The 13,837-nt window shown below is 47.1% G+C and overlaps 1 protein-coding gene across 2 annotated transcripts in view; it reads left to right on the forward strand.

The window, feature by feature from the left end:
• The first annotated feature begins 685 nt into the window (after window positions 1-685).
• LOC144501266 (vascular endothelial zinc finger 1-like) overlaps window positions 686-13,837 on the forward strand; it is a 41,139-nt gene continuing 27,987 nt past the window's right edge. For both annotated transcript variants that reach the window (XM_078224810.1, XM_078224811.1), the window contains exon 1: window positions 686-812. In XM_078224810.1, the coding sequence (XP_078080936.1) occupies window positions 780-812 (33 nt within the window). In that variant the 5' untranslated portion in view covers window positions 686-779. The remainder of the gene's footprint in view (window positions 813-13,837) is intronic.

Raw genomic sequence — 13,837 nt, forward strand, 5'->3', positions numbered from 1 at the left:
TGCTAAAATTCTCTGCGTATCCGATCAGGCGCCGGAGTGTGGCGTCTAGGGGATTTTAAAAGTTAAAGTTTATTTATTAGTCACAAGTAGGCTTACATTCACATAGTAATGCAGTTACTGTGAAAATCCCCTAGTCGCCACACTCCGGTGCCTGTTTGGGTACAGTGAGGGAGAATTTAGCATAGTCAATACACCTAACCTGCACATCTTTGGACCGTGGGAGGAGGTCGGAGCACCCGGAGGGAAACCTGTGCAGACACGGGGAGAATGCGCAAACTCCGCACAGTGACCCAAGCTGGGAATCAAACCCAGGTCCTTGGCGCTGTGAGGCAGCCACTGATTGTGGTGTGAACATAAGCCTTCTTGTGACACTAATACATAAACTTTAAACACGACATTCATTGCAGTGTTAAATGTAAAGCCTCCTTGTGACACTAATAAATAAGAAAAAAAAACATGCCCTGAACAATATATAGATGTTTTAAAAACGTTATGGCTTGGGAGGCTCCAGGGCAATGCTGGGCCAGCCCTAATGCTGTGGGAGAGGGAACTGGGCTTCCATGTGCTGCCTGCAGATGTAGCAAGTGGTAGGGCTGGCCCATTGTCCCGGTTTACCCCCCCCCCCCCCCCCCAAACACAGCACATGGGGGCGCCCAGAGCCAGGGGAGGTCAAAGGTGACAGGAAGTGGCGGCGGCGGCCATGTTGGCCCCAGCGCTGTGTGTTCTCCGCAGCTTTGTTGTGGCCTCCGCTCGGCGCCCGGTCCTCGTCCGGAGGCCAGATGGAAGCGACTTGGGGCGCCTTCATATTTCAGGTGAGGCTGCAGGAGGAGGAGGGTGGTGGGGGGGAAATTTCCCCCCCCCCGCCCCTTGGAAGCGGCAACAAGGCGAACCCCCAAAAGTCGGCATTTTGAAGTCAAAGCTGAGGGAAGTTTCTGTGCCTCAGGTTTAGCTGCAGCATTGTCCTAGTCCAGACTTCCAGCTGCTCTCCAAGCCGGCACTGCACCACCCACCTCACAGCAAACCACTTCTTCTTATTTGCACCGAAGAATTTAAGAGCTGGAGGATGCATTTTATACACTGCAGCCAACAGTTAGGAATCCCAGGCAAAGTTATTTATTAGTGTCACAAGTAAGGCTTACATTAACACTGCAACGAAGTTACTGTGAGAGTTTCCCCTCGTCGCCACACTCCGGCGCCTGTTCGGGTCACTGCACCCTAACCAGCACGTCTTTCAGAATGTGCGGAGCGTCTGTTCGGGGTACACTGAGGGGGAATTTAGCATGGTGGCCGATGCACCCTAACCAGCACGTCTTTCAGACTGTGGGAGGAAACCGGAGCACCCGGAGGAAACCCATGCAGACACGGGGAGAACGTGCAGACTCCGCACAGACAGTGACCCAAGCCGGGAATTGAACCCGGGTCCCTGGCGCTGTGAAGCAGCAGTGCTAACCACCGTGCCGCCCCAGGGAATTCTCTCTCCAATCTAAATAGGCGATAAGTTTGCAGGAACAGTTGTCAGTTCAGCAAGTGCAGACTTGAAGGGCCACTGCTGCACTGTGTGATTCTATGTGGAACCCAGGCATTTAAGTGAGTACTTAAAAATGCCATCCAGCATGCAAGTGCTGGAAAATGGGATTAGAATGGATGGGTGCTTTTTGATTTGATTTATTGTTGTCACATGTATTGGGATACAGTGAAAAGTATTGTTTCTTGTGCACTATACAGACAAAGCATACTGTACATAGGGGAGAAGGAAAGGAGAGGGTGCTGTTACAGTCATAGCTAAGGTGTAGAGAAAGATCACCTTAATATAAAGTAGGCCCATTCAAAAGTCTGAAGGCAGCAGGGACGAAGCTGTTCTTGAGTCGCTTGATTGCTGGCACAGATGCCTCTTCTGGCACTGTAAGACCAATTTTGGTGCTGAAAGACTCCATGTGACTATCTCTTTCCCATTCTACACGTCAACTATTTACTTGCTGCCCGTTTTTTAAACTGTTCCTTGCATGCAATTTATTGTCCCAAAAGATTTCTTGTCATGCAGTTAAACTTTAACTGTAATTCAGCTCGTTTTGTGTTTAGTACTGGACACACACTGCGATATTTTGGTGCCACTCTACCCAATGGGGATATAATTTTTTAAATTACAGTTTTCCTTTTAAGTTTCCTCTTTGTTTTGATGAAAGCTGCCCACCATACACAGAGTTGCCATCAAGCAGCGAGGCTTACTATACTTGAATGTGGGGCTTTTAATATTTTTTACAGAAAGAAACGTGATGGTCCAGCAAAGCCTTTTTTTTTGGATGCAAGCTGAGATTTGTGCAGTGCGAGTATTAACTGTCCTAATTTAAAGTGTTGGTTATTTGAAACAGCTCCATTCAGATGTTAACTTTGCTTCCAAAGTTAACATCTGAATGGCACTACTGAAACTGTGAATTATATTTTAAAAGCCAGAGGAATCCTGAACCAGTTATGTCATAGAGCAATACAGCATGGAAACAGGCCCTTCGGCCAACTGGTCCATGGTGCCCTTCCAGCTAGTTCCAATTGCCTATGTTTGGCCCATATCCTTCTATTCTTTTCCCATCCACATGAGCCACATACGAACACAGGAAATACAATGGGAGCAGGTATTAGGGCATTTAGCGCTAAGCCGTCTCCTGCCATTCACTGCAGTCATGGTTGATCTACCTCAATTCCACTTTCCTGCATCATCTCAATTTCCCTGAGTATCCAAAAATCCAGCGATCTCTGTCTTGAATGTGTTCAGGAGCTACCTGTCCACAGTGCCCTGGAGTAGAGAATTCCAGTGATCCAAAACCCATTTCAATGAAGAAATTCCTCCTGGCAACTCTTTCTTTTGAAATTGTGGGCGCTAGTTCTGGGATTCTCAGGCAGGGAAAGCATCCTGCCAGCATCAACCGTGTCAAGACTTTAAGAATTTTAACGCTTAAGAATTTTAAATGTTTCCACGCGGTCACCTTTCACTCTTCCAAAATCTAAAGAATTTAGTCCCTCAACCTCTCCTAATACGATAATCCCTTCATCCTGAGAGTCACTGGAGTGAACCCTCCAAGGCTAACATAACCTTCCTTCAAACCTACCAGAGTCGATAGGGCGAAACTGTTCCCATTGGCGGAACAATCGAGAACCGAGCATACTTGGTTCAGGTGATGGTCAAAAGCAGCAACGGTGACACGAGGAATATCTTTTTATGCAGTTAGGATCGGGAAACACAGAGTGTTGTGGAGGCACATTCAATTGTGGCTTTCCAAAGAGGATTGGATAAGAGAAAAAAATGTTCAGGACTACAGGGAAAAGCCAGGGGGGTGGGACTACATGAGGTGCTCTCGAGCGAGAGAGGGAGCTGGCACAGGTAGGGCAGGCTGCCCTTCTATGGTTCTACAATAAAAATGAACTTTTATTTATCACAAATAAGTCTGTGAACATGTACGTTTAGTTTGAATGTTGTGCTGGCACAACCTTCGTGTAAAATCCTGCATCTTTATACATAATGTCTAGTTACTGTAATCAAATCGCAGAGACAGTGAGAGTGACTATTTCTGAGTAGATTTGAACACTGCCTTTCTTGTATTTGATCCAAAGATCCTGGTTCCAACCTGACTTTTTGCTAAGCCAGCTGATTTCAAATGGAGTGGAACAATTGAATTTCAGTGTTAGAGAGCAAAAAACTGTAAGGGTTTCAGTATGGGTGAAGGACTGGGGTGAGCGATTGTGGGGGAAGGCAAAGGGCTAGGGCATGCAAGCGGCGTGAGGTTGGAAGGGCTGGGGCGTGTTAGCGGTGGGGCCAGCCGCATGAGGAACAAGGGGCAGATGAGGCAGGACTGGGCTTTTGCTGGAAAAAAGTTGGTTTGCTATTTTTTTTAAAAGGCAGGAAGTGAAGTAACATAACCAACGCTGAGGTGCTGGACTCCAGAGTGGGAGCTGAAAGTCCTGCCACTGATTCAGGAACACAGTTAAAAGGATAAATGGAGCCTACAGCTGGAAAGCCACAGTGGGTGTGCGAGGCTGCGGAGGGATGTTTAACTTGCTGAACAGGGCATGGAGGTTAGTCAGAGCGGGTTTGTTGGGTGAATGAGCCCCAATCTGACACAAGATGCAGGAAGCATAGTTTCATACAAACTGGATTGAAGGCTGATGTGGAAGAAGCTGATTAGGGACAGTCAGCATGGCTTTGTGAGTGGAAAATCATGTCTCACAAATTTGATTGCGTTTTTTGAAGGGGTAACCAAGAAGGTAGATGAGGGCAGTGCAGTTGATGTTGTCTACATGGACTTTAGCAAGGCCTTTGACAAGGTACCGCATGGTAGGTTGTTGCATAACGTTAAATCTCACGGGATCCAGGGTGAGGTATCTAAATGGATAAAAAATTGGCTTCTTGACAATAAGAAGTCTAACAACACCAGGTTAAAGTCCAACAGATTTATTTGGTAGCAAAAGCCACTAGCTTTCGGAACAGGCTGTCCCTTCCTCAGGTGGGTGGGAGTTCTGATCATAAACAAGGCACAAAGACACAAACTCAATTTACATGAATAATGATTGGAATGTGAACCTTTACAGCTAATCAAGTCTTAAAGGTACAGACAATGTGAGTGGAGGGAGCATTAAGCACAGGTTAAAGAGATGTGCATTGTCTCCAGACAGGAAAACTAGTGAGAATTTGCTCATCCAGGCAGGTTGTGGGGGTTACAGATAGTGTGACATGAACCCAGTATCCCGGTTGAGGCCGTCCTCATGTGTGCGGAACCTGGCTATCAGTCTCTGCTCAGCGACTCTGCGCTGTCGTGTGTCGTGAAGGCCGCCTTGGAGAACGCTTACCCGGAGATCAGAGGCTGAATGCCCGTGACCGCTGAAGTGCTCCCCAACAGGAGGAGAACACTCCTGCCTGGTGATTGTCGAGCGGTGTTCATTCATCCATTGTCGTAGCGTCTGCATGGTTTCCTCAATGTACCATGCCTTGGGACATCCTTTCCTGCAGTGTAACAGGTAGATAACGTCGGCCGAATTGCAAGTGTATGTACCGTGTACCTGGTGGATGGTGTTCTCACATGAGATGATGGCATCTGTGTCGATTCGGCACGTCTTGCAGAGGTTGCTGTGGCAGGGTTGTGTGGTGTCGTGGTCATGGTTCTCCTGAAGGCTGGGTAGTTTGCTGCCGACAATGGTCTGTTTGAGGTTGTGCGGTTGTTTGAAAGCAAGAAGTGGGGGCGTGGGGATGGCCTTGGCGAGATGTTCGTCTTCATCAATAACATGTTGATGGCTCCGGAGGAGATGTCGTAGCTTCCCCGCTCCGGGGAAGTACTGGATGACGAAGGGTACTCTGTCCACCGTGTCCCGTGTTTGTCTTCTGAGGAGGTCGGTGCGGTTTTTCGCTGTGGCGCGTTGGACTGTCGATCGATGAGTCAAGCGCCATAATCCTGTTCTTATGAGGGCATCTTTCAGCGTCTGGAGGTGTCTGTTGCGATCCTCCTCCTCTGAGCAGATCCTGTGTATACGGAGGGCTTGTCCGTAGGGGATGGCTTCTTTAACGTGTTTAGGGTGGAAGCTGGAGAAGTGGAGCATTGTGAGGTTATCCGTGGGCTTGCGATACAGTGAGGTGCTGAGGTGACCATCCTTAATGGAGATGCGTGTGTCCAAGAATGCAACCGATTCCGGAGAGTAGTCCATGGTGAGTCTGATGGTGGGATGGAACTTGTTGATGTCATCATATAGTTGTTTCAGTGATTGTTCACCATGAGTCCAAAGGAAGAAAATGTCATCGATGTATCTAGTGTATAGCATCAGTTGAAGGTCCTGTGCGGTGAAGAAGTCTTGTTCGAACCTGTGCATGAAGATGTTGGCATTTTGAGGTGCGAATTTGGTCCCCATGGCTGTTCCGTGTGTCTGGATGAAGAACTGGTCGTTGAAGGTGAAGACATTGTGGTCCAGGATGAAGCGGATGAGTTGTAAAATTGCATCTGTCGGTGTTGAGTACTGAGGCAGTTGCAGCAATGCCATCATCGTGGGGGATGCTGGTGTAGAGTGCCGAGACATCCATTGTGACGAGGTGTGCTCCTGGTTCAACTGCTCCATGTGTGCTGAGTTTCTGTAGGAAGTCCGTCGTGTCGCGACAAAAGCTGGGGGTTCTTTGTACAATGGGTTTCAGGATGCCCTCGACATAGCCGGAGAGGTTCTCGCACAGGGTCCCATTGCCCGATACAATGGGACGGCCGGGTGTGTTTGCCTTGTGTATCTTCGGGAGGCAGTAGAGATCTCCAACGCGGGGAGAACGTGGGATGAGAGCACGGAGGGTGTTCTGAAGGTCCGGATCAAAAGTCTTGATCAGAGTGCTGGGTTGATGGGCGTGTTCTTTGGTCAGATCTGCGGGTAACTGTCTGTAGTGTTCCTCGTTGTTCAGTTGTCAGTACACTTCTTTGCAGTAATCAGTTCTGTTCAGTATGATGATGGCCCCTCTTGGACGATCGCCAAGGCCATCCCCACACCCCCACTTCTTGCTTTCAAACAACTGCACAACCTCAATCAGACCATTGTCCGCAGCAAACTACCCAGCATTCAGGAGAACAGTGACCACGGCACCACACAACCCTGCCACAGCAACCTCTGCAAGACGTGCCGGATCATCGACACGGATGCCATCATCTCATGTGAGAACACCATCCACCAGGTACACGGTACACACTCTTGCAACTCGGCCAACGTTGTCTACCTGTTATGCTGCAGGAAAGGATGTCCCGAGGCATGGTACATTGGGGAAACCATGCAGACGCTATGACAACGGATGAATGAACACCGCTCGACAATCACCAGTCAGGAGTGTTCTCTTCCTGTTGGGGAGCACTTCAGCGGTCACGGGCATTCAGCCTCTGATCTCCGGGTAAGCGTTCTCCAAGGCGGCCTTCGCGACACACGACAGCGCAGAGTCGCTGAGCAGAGACTGATAGCCAGGTTCCGCACACATGAGGACGGCCTCAACCGGGATATTGGGTTCATGTCACACTATCTGTAACCCCCACAACCTGCCTGGATGTGCAAATTCTCACTAGCTGTCCTGTCTGGAGACAATACACATCTCTTTAACCTGTGCTTAATGCTCCCTCCACTCACGTTGTCTGTACCTTTAAGACTTGATTAGCTGTAAAGACTCACATTCCAATCATTATTCATGTAAATTGAGTTTGTGTCTTTGTGCCCTGTTTGTGATCGGAACTCCCACCCACCTGACGAAGGGACAGCCTGTTCCGAAAGCTCTTGGCTTTTTCTACCAAATAAACCTGTTGGATTTTAACCTGGTGTTGTCAGACTTCTTACTGTGTTTACCCCAGTCCAACGCCGGCATCTCCACTTCTTGACAGAAGCCAGAGGGTGGTTGTAGAGAGTTGCTTTTCAAACTGGAGGCCTGTGACCAGCGGCGTGCCTCAGGGATCAGTGCTGGGTCCACTGTTATTTGTCATTTATATTAATGATTTGGATGAGAATATAGGAGGCATGGTTAGTAAGTTTGCAGATGACACTAAGATTGGTGGCACAGTGGACAGTGAAGAAAGTTATCTCCAATTGCAACAGGATCTTGATCAATTGGGCCAGTGGGCTGACGAATGGCAGATGGAGTTTAATTTAGACAAATGCGAGGTGATGCATTTTGGTAGATTGAACCAGGGCAGGACTTACTCAGTTAATTGTCGGGCGTTGGGGAGAGTTACAGAACAAAGAGATCTAGGGATACATGTTCATAGCTCCTTGAAAGTGGAGCCATAGGTGGACAGAGTGGTGAAGAAGGCATTCGGCATGCTTGGTTTCATCGGTCAGAACATTGAATACCGGAGTTGGAATGTCTTGTTGAAGTTGTACAAGACATTGGTAAGGCCACACTTGGAATCACCCTATTATAGAAAGGATATTATTAAACTTGAAAGAGTGCAGAAAAGATTTACTAGGATGCTACCGGTACTTGATGGATTGAGTTATAAGGAGAGGCTGGATAGACTGGGACTTTTTTCTCTGGAGTGTAGGAGGCTGAGGGGGTGATCTTATAGAGGTCTATAAAATAATGAGGGGCACAGATCAGCTAGATAGTCAATATCTTTTCCCAAGGGTAGGGGAGTCTAAAACTAGAGGGCATAGGTTTAAGGTGAGAGGGGAGAGATACAAAAGTGTCCAGAGGGGCAAGTTTTTCACTCAGAGGGTGTTGAGTGTCTGGAACAAGCTGCCAGAGGGAGTAGTAGAGGGGGGTACAATTTTGTCTTTTAAAAAGCATTTAAATAGTTACATGGGTACGATGGGTATAGAGGGATATGGCCAAATGTGGGCATTTGGGATTAGCTTAGGGGTTTTAAAAAAAACCCTAAGCATGGACAAGTTGGGCCTAAGGGCCTGTTTCCATGCTGTAAACCTCTATGACTAAGCTGTTTGCTGTATGAAAATAGAATCCATGGAATCACTACAGTGCAGAAGGGAGCCATTTGGCCCATCGAGTCTATACCGACCACAATCTCACCCAGGCCCTACCCCCATAACCCCACATATTTAACCTGCTAATCCCCTGACACGAGGGGCAATTTAGCATGGCCAATGAACCTAACCAGCACGTCTTTCCGACTGTGGGAGGAAACCGGAGCACCCGGAGGAAACAGGGACACAGCAGACACAGGGAGAATGTGCCAACTCCACACAGACAGTGACCCAAGCCTGGAATCGAACCCGAGACCCTGGTGCTGTGAGGCAGCAGTGCTAACCACTGTGCCACTATGCCGCCCCAGATAACACAGGAGTCTTCCTTATTTAATATATTTTGCTTGCTGTGTTAAAATGACATCTTATTTGGCTTTTGGCTGCAGCAAGTGACTGAGTTGCATGCTTTTGGCATTGCTATTTTACATTTTAAGAGTATGCTGTGTCCTACTTATTTATTGTCCAGTCATGTGTTATCTTCTGAAAATGGTACTGAGTGCTGTGATGTGGTTTCAGGCAAAACTGCCCATCTTTGCAGCCTCATCCAAGTGACCATTCTTCACCCTGAGTCTGATAGGCAGTGTCGGCAGAATGTGTCACCAGGCCTGAACGTATCTGTGCCTACTTTCAGGCACTTTCTCAGCAAGTTTCATTGGAAGTAACCAGCAGCAGGAATCTTCTCATTCAGTGTCTACCATGTCTCTGGAGTTTGAGTCTGACTGTGTAAAAGAAGGCTTACCTGCCAGTTTAAAATAATACAAAGATGCTGAAATGCCCTGGGTCAGTGGATTGCACTGACTGATTGTTTATATAGCCTGATTCAGTAATTTCCTTCAGGAGAATATTGCATTACCAACTTACTGAATTCGAAGGTGGAAACGGATAGGAATTAAAATGAGAAATTTTGCAAAAGAGCTGATGGTAAAACTCAAATGTTTTTAAGTTGAGCAGAATGGTGATCAGCATTGAGTCTGTCGAAGGCATAGTTATATAGGTTAAAAAGTAGAAATTTAAAGTTTTCTCATGCTCCATAGAATTTTCCCTATCCTGAAAATGATGACTATTTTTGTTGACTTTTCATTCTCCAGCATTGAGTCCAAATGGTATTTTCTTCATTTTTGCCTGCAGTGAACGCCATTTAGCCTGCGGGTTGGGGGAAGGCATTGCAGCGTGGACTGACCTCACCCTCCGCCTGTACATACTTTCACAGGTCCCGTTGCTGGGTAACGATTTGGAGTAGGAGTCCTCGCTGATATTGTTTTTCCATCTTTCACCAGAGGATGAGCAAGATCAGAGTTTTCCATAACAAATACCAAAGGCAAGATATGGGGATGAGCTATCCAAATGAAGGATTAGCAGAAGACAGTTTTTCATCGAATGAGAGGATGAAAAGCTAGGATTTAATTGGTGAATATGCATGCAAATGAAGGATTAGAAAAATTGCTTGTTTCTGATTTGCTGTAATTGACTATAATTGCCAAGCTGTTTGTTTGTAACATCAGAAACACTTACAGGAAGGCTGTGAGCTTGTTTCTCCTTGTGCACAAGTCATTAAAAGCCTCTTATCGATTATGCATGGTGTCCAGCACTGTCTGTACCCAAGTCGACTAAGAGTGCCTAAGGTTGCTGGTACCCAGGATCTCTAACCTCCCAAAGGTACAGATGCAGCATGCCCTATCAGTACAGACCAAGCAACAGAGTTCTTTTTAGTTGTTGTCAGACATGTACAGACCCCTTTACAGCATTTAACTTTTAAAAATAAAATTCATAATCTTTTATGCTCAGATGTGGGATATAAATATAGGAAGAATGGAATTTTTAAAAAAAGTAAGTTGTTACCAGTCATCCATATAGTTAGCATTCCCAGACCAGGTATAGCACAGCTAGGTACTGAGTTAACCTCTTTGCTCCAATGTGCTTCACTGCTCTAATGTGGTATTTTGTTCCATTTCACGATTGGGTGAGGTGTCGATTGTACTCAGTTGGTAGCATGTTTGCCTCTGAGTCACAAAATTCTGGGTTCAAGTCCCGCTCCAGGGCTTAAGTGCAAACATCAAGGCAGGCACTCCAGCACAGCGGAGGGAGTGCTGGACTGTCAGAGGTGCCGCTTTTTGAGCCAGATGTTAAACTGAGGCTCCTCTTTTCCTCTACGGTGGATATGAAAGATCCCCTGACATTATATTTTAATCAAGGAGCAAGGGCAGTATCCCTGGTGTCCTGGCCAATATGTATTCCTCAATCAACATCACAGAACCGATTATTTGGTTATTATCACATTGCTGTTTGGGATTTCACTGTGTGCAGTTTGGCTGCCGTGTTTCCTGCATTACAACAGTGACCGCACTTCAATAAGTACTTTGTTGGCTGTAAAGTGCTTCTGAGCATCTGGTGATTGTGAAAGGCACTATATCAATGCAAGTCTCACCAATGATACAAGATGAGATGAGAATATTGGGGAGGTGGAGGCGTACTGATATTGTCACTGGACGAGTGATCAAACGACTCAGGATAATGCTGTGGGGACTTGGGATCAAATCCCACCAGAGCGGTTGGTGGAATTTAAATTCAATAAAAATTTGGAATTAAAGGTCTAATAATGAAACCATTGTCGATTGTCATAAAAGCCCATCTGGTTCACTAGATGGAAATCTGCCATCCTTACCTGGTCTGTCCTACATGTGACCCCAGATCTACAGCAATGTTAACTGAACAATGTTAACTCTTAACTGAAATAGGGGAAGTGATGGCCTAGTGGTATTATCGCTAGACTATTAATCCAGAAACTCAGTTAATGTTCTGGGGACCCTGGTTCAAATCCCGCCGCAGCAGATGGTGGAGTTTGAATTGAATTTAAAAAAAATCTGGAATTAAGAATCTACTGATGACCATGAAACCATTGTGGATTGTCGAAAAAACCCATCTCGTTCACTAATGTCCTTTAGGGAAGGAAATCTGCCATCCTTACCTGGTCTGGCCTACATGTGACTCCAGAGCCACAGCAATGTGGTTGACTCTCAACTGCCCTCGAGCAACTAGGGATGGGCAATAAATGCTGGCCAGCCAGAGAAGCCGATGTCCCACGAATGAATAAAAAAAAATGCAAGCCACTTGGTTGTGTCAAACTGGTAGGAAATCAATAAGGAATAAAGCTGGACGGATCACCCTGCATTCGATCTAGACACCAACAACAGCAAACCCAGCCCAGCAAACGGCAGACCCTGCAAAGCCCCCTTGCTAACATCTGGGAGATTGTGCCAAAATTGGGAGAGCTGTCTCACAAACCAGTCAAACAGTTGCCTGACATAGTCATACTCATGGAATTCATACCTTTGAGGTAATGATCCAGATGCCACTATCCCAGCAGAGGTGGTGGCACAGCAGTAGAGTTCACAACAGTCAAGAGGGAGTTGTGCTGGGAGTCCTCAACGTTGACTCTGAACCCCATGGAGTCTCGTGGCACCAGGTCAAACATGGGCAAAGAAACCTGCTGATAACCAACACACCAACCCTCAGCTGATGAATCCATACTCGTCTGCGTTGAACACCACTTGAAGGAAGCATTGAGGGTGGCAAATGTGCAGAATGTACTCTGGGTGGGTGACTTCAATGGCTTGGTTGTACCACTGCTGACCGTACTGGCCGAGTCCTAAAGTACGTAGCTGTTAGACGGGGTCTGCGGCAGGTGTGAAAAATGTACTTGACCTCATCCCCACCAACCTGCCAGCCGCAGCTGCATCTGTCCATGACCATAATGGTGGAGTGACCACTGTACAAAGTTTCATCTTCACATCGAGGATGCCCTCCATCGTGTTGTTCGGCACTAGCACCATGCTAAATGGGACAGATTTTGAACAGATCTAACAACTCAAGACTGGGTAACCATGAGGCACCGTTGGCCACCAGCAGCAGCAGAACTGTGCTCAACCACAACCTGCGACTGCATGGCCCAGCATGTCACCCACTCTGTCATTACCACCAAGCCAGGGGATCAACCCTAGTTCAATGAAGAGTGCAGGAGGGCATCTCAGGAGCAGTGCCAGGCACACCTAACAAAGTTACAACACAGGGCTACTTGCATGAGCAGCAACAGATGAACAGAGCTAAGCAATTCCACAACCAACGGATCAGATCTAAGCTCTGCAGTCCAGTTGAGAATTGTGGTGGACAATTAAACAATTCAGTGGAGGAGGAGGCTCCACAAATATCCTTAACCTCAATGATGGAGGAGTCCAGCACATCAGTGCAAATAATAAGGCTGAAGCATTCACAGCAATTTTCAACCAGTAGTGCCAAGTGGATCTTCCATCTCTGCCTCCTCTGGAGGTCCCCATCATTTGAGATTCCAGTCTTCAGCCAATTCAATTCGCTCCAAGCGATATCACGAAATGGCTGTAGGCACAGGATACTAAAAAGGCTATAGGCCCTGAAGATATTGTAGCAGAAGTACTGAAGACTTGTGTCCCAGAACTTGCCACGCTGCTAGCCAAGCTCTTCCAGTACATTTACAACACTGGCATATACCCGACAATGTGGAAAATTGCCCAGGTATGGCCTGACCACGAAAAACAGGACAAATCCAACCTGATTACCGCCCAATCAGTCTACTCACAATCATCAGTAAAGTGATGAAAGGGGTCATCAACAGTGCTGTCAGGCAGCCTTGCTTAGCAATAACCTGCTCACGGACACTCAGTTTGGGTTCCACCAAGGCCACTCAGCTTCTGACCCCATTCCAGCCTTGGTTCAAACATGGACAAAAGTGCCGAACTCCAGAGCTGAGGTGACAGTGACCGCCCTCAACATCAAGGCAGCATTTGACCGAGTGTGGTATCAAAGAGCCCAGCAAACTGGAGTCAATGGGAATCAGGGAAAACTCTCCACTGGTTGGAGTCATACCCGGCACAAAGGAAGATGTTTGTGGTGGTTGGAGGTCGATCATCTCAGGTCCAGGACATCACTGCAGGAGTTCCTCAGAGGAGTGTCCTTGGCCCAACCATCTTCAGCTGCTTCATCAATGACCTCCCTTCAATCCTAAGATCAGAAGTGAAGATGTTTGGTTATTGCACATTGTTCAGCACCATTTGCGGCGACTCCTATGCTGAAGCAGACCATGTCCAAATGCAGCAAGACCTGGACAATGCCCAGGCTTGGACTGACAAGTGGCATAACATATGTACCACGAAAGTTCCAGACAATGGGACCCTCTCCAACAAGAAAGGATCGAACCTTGATGTTCCATGGCATTACCATCGCTGAATCCCCCATTATCAGCATCGAGGGGTTACCATTGACCAAAACTGAACTGGACTAGCCATATAAATACTGTCGCTACAAAAGCAGGTCAGAGGCTAAGAATCCTGTAGTGCCAAAG

This window comes from Mustelus asterias, chromosome 12, assembly GCF_964213995.1.
Source record: "Mustelus asterias chromosome 12, sMusAst1.hap1.1, whole genome shotgun sequence".
Lineage (NCBI taxonomy): Eukaryota > Metazoa > Chordata > Chondrichthyes > Carcharhiniformes > Triakidae > Mustelus > Mustelus asterias.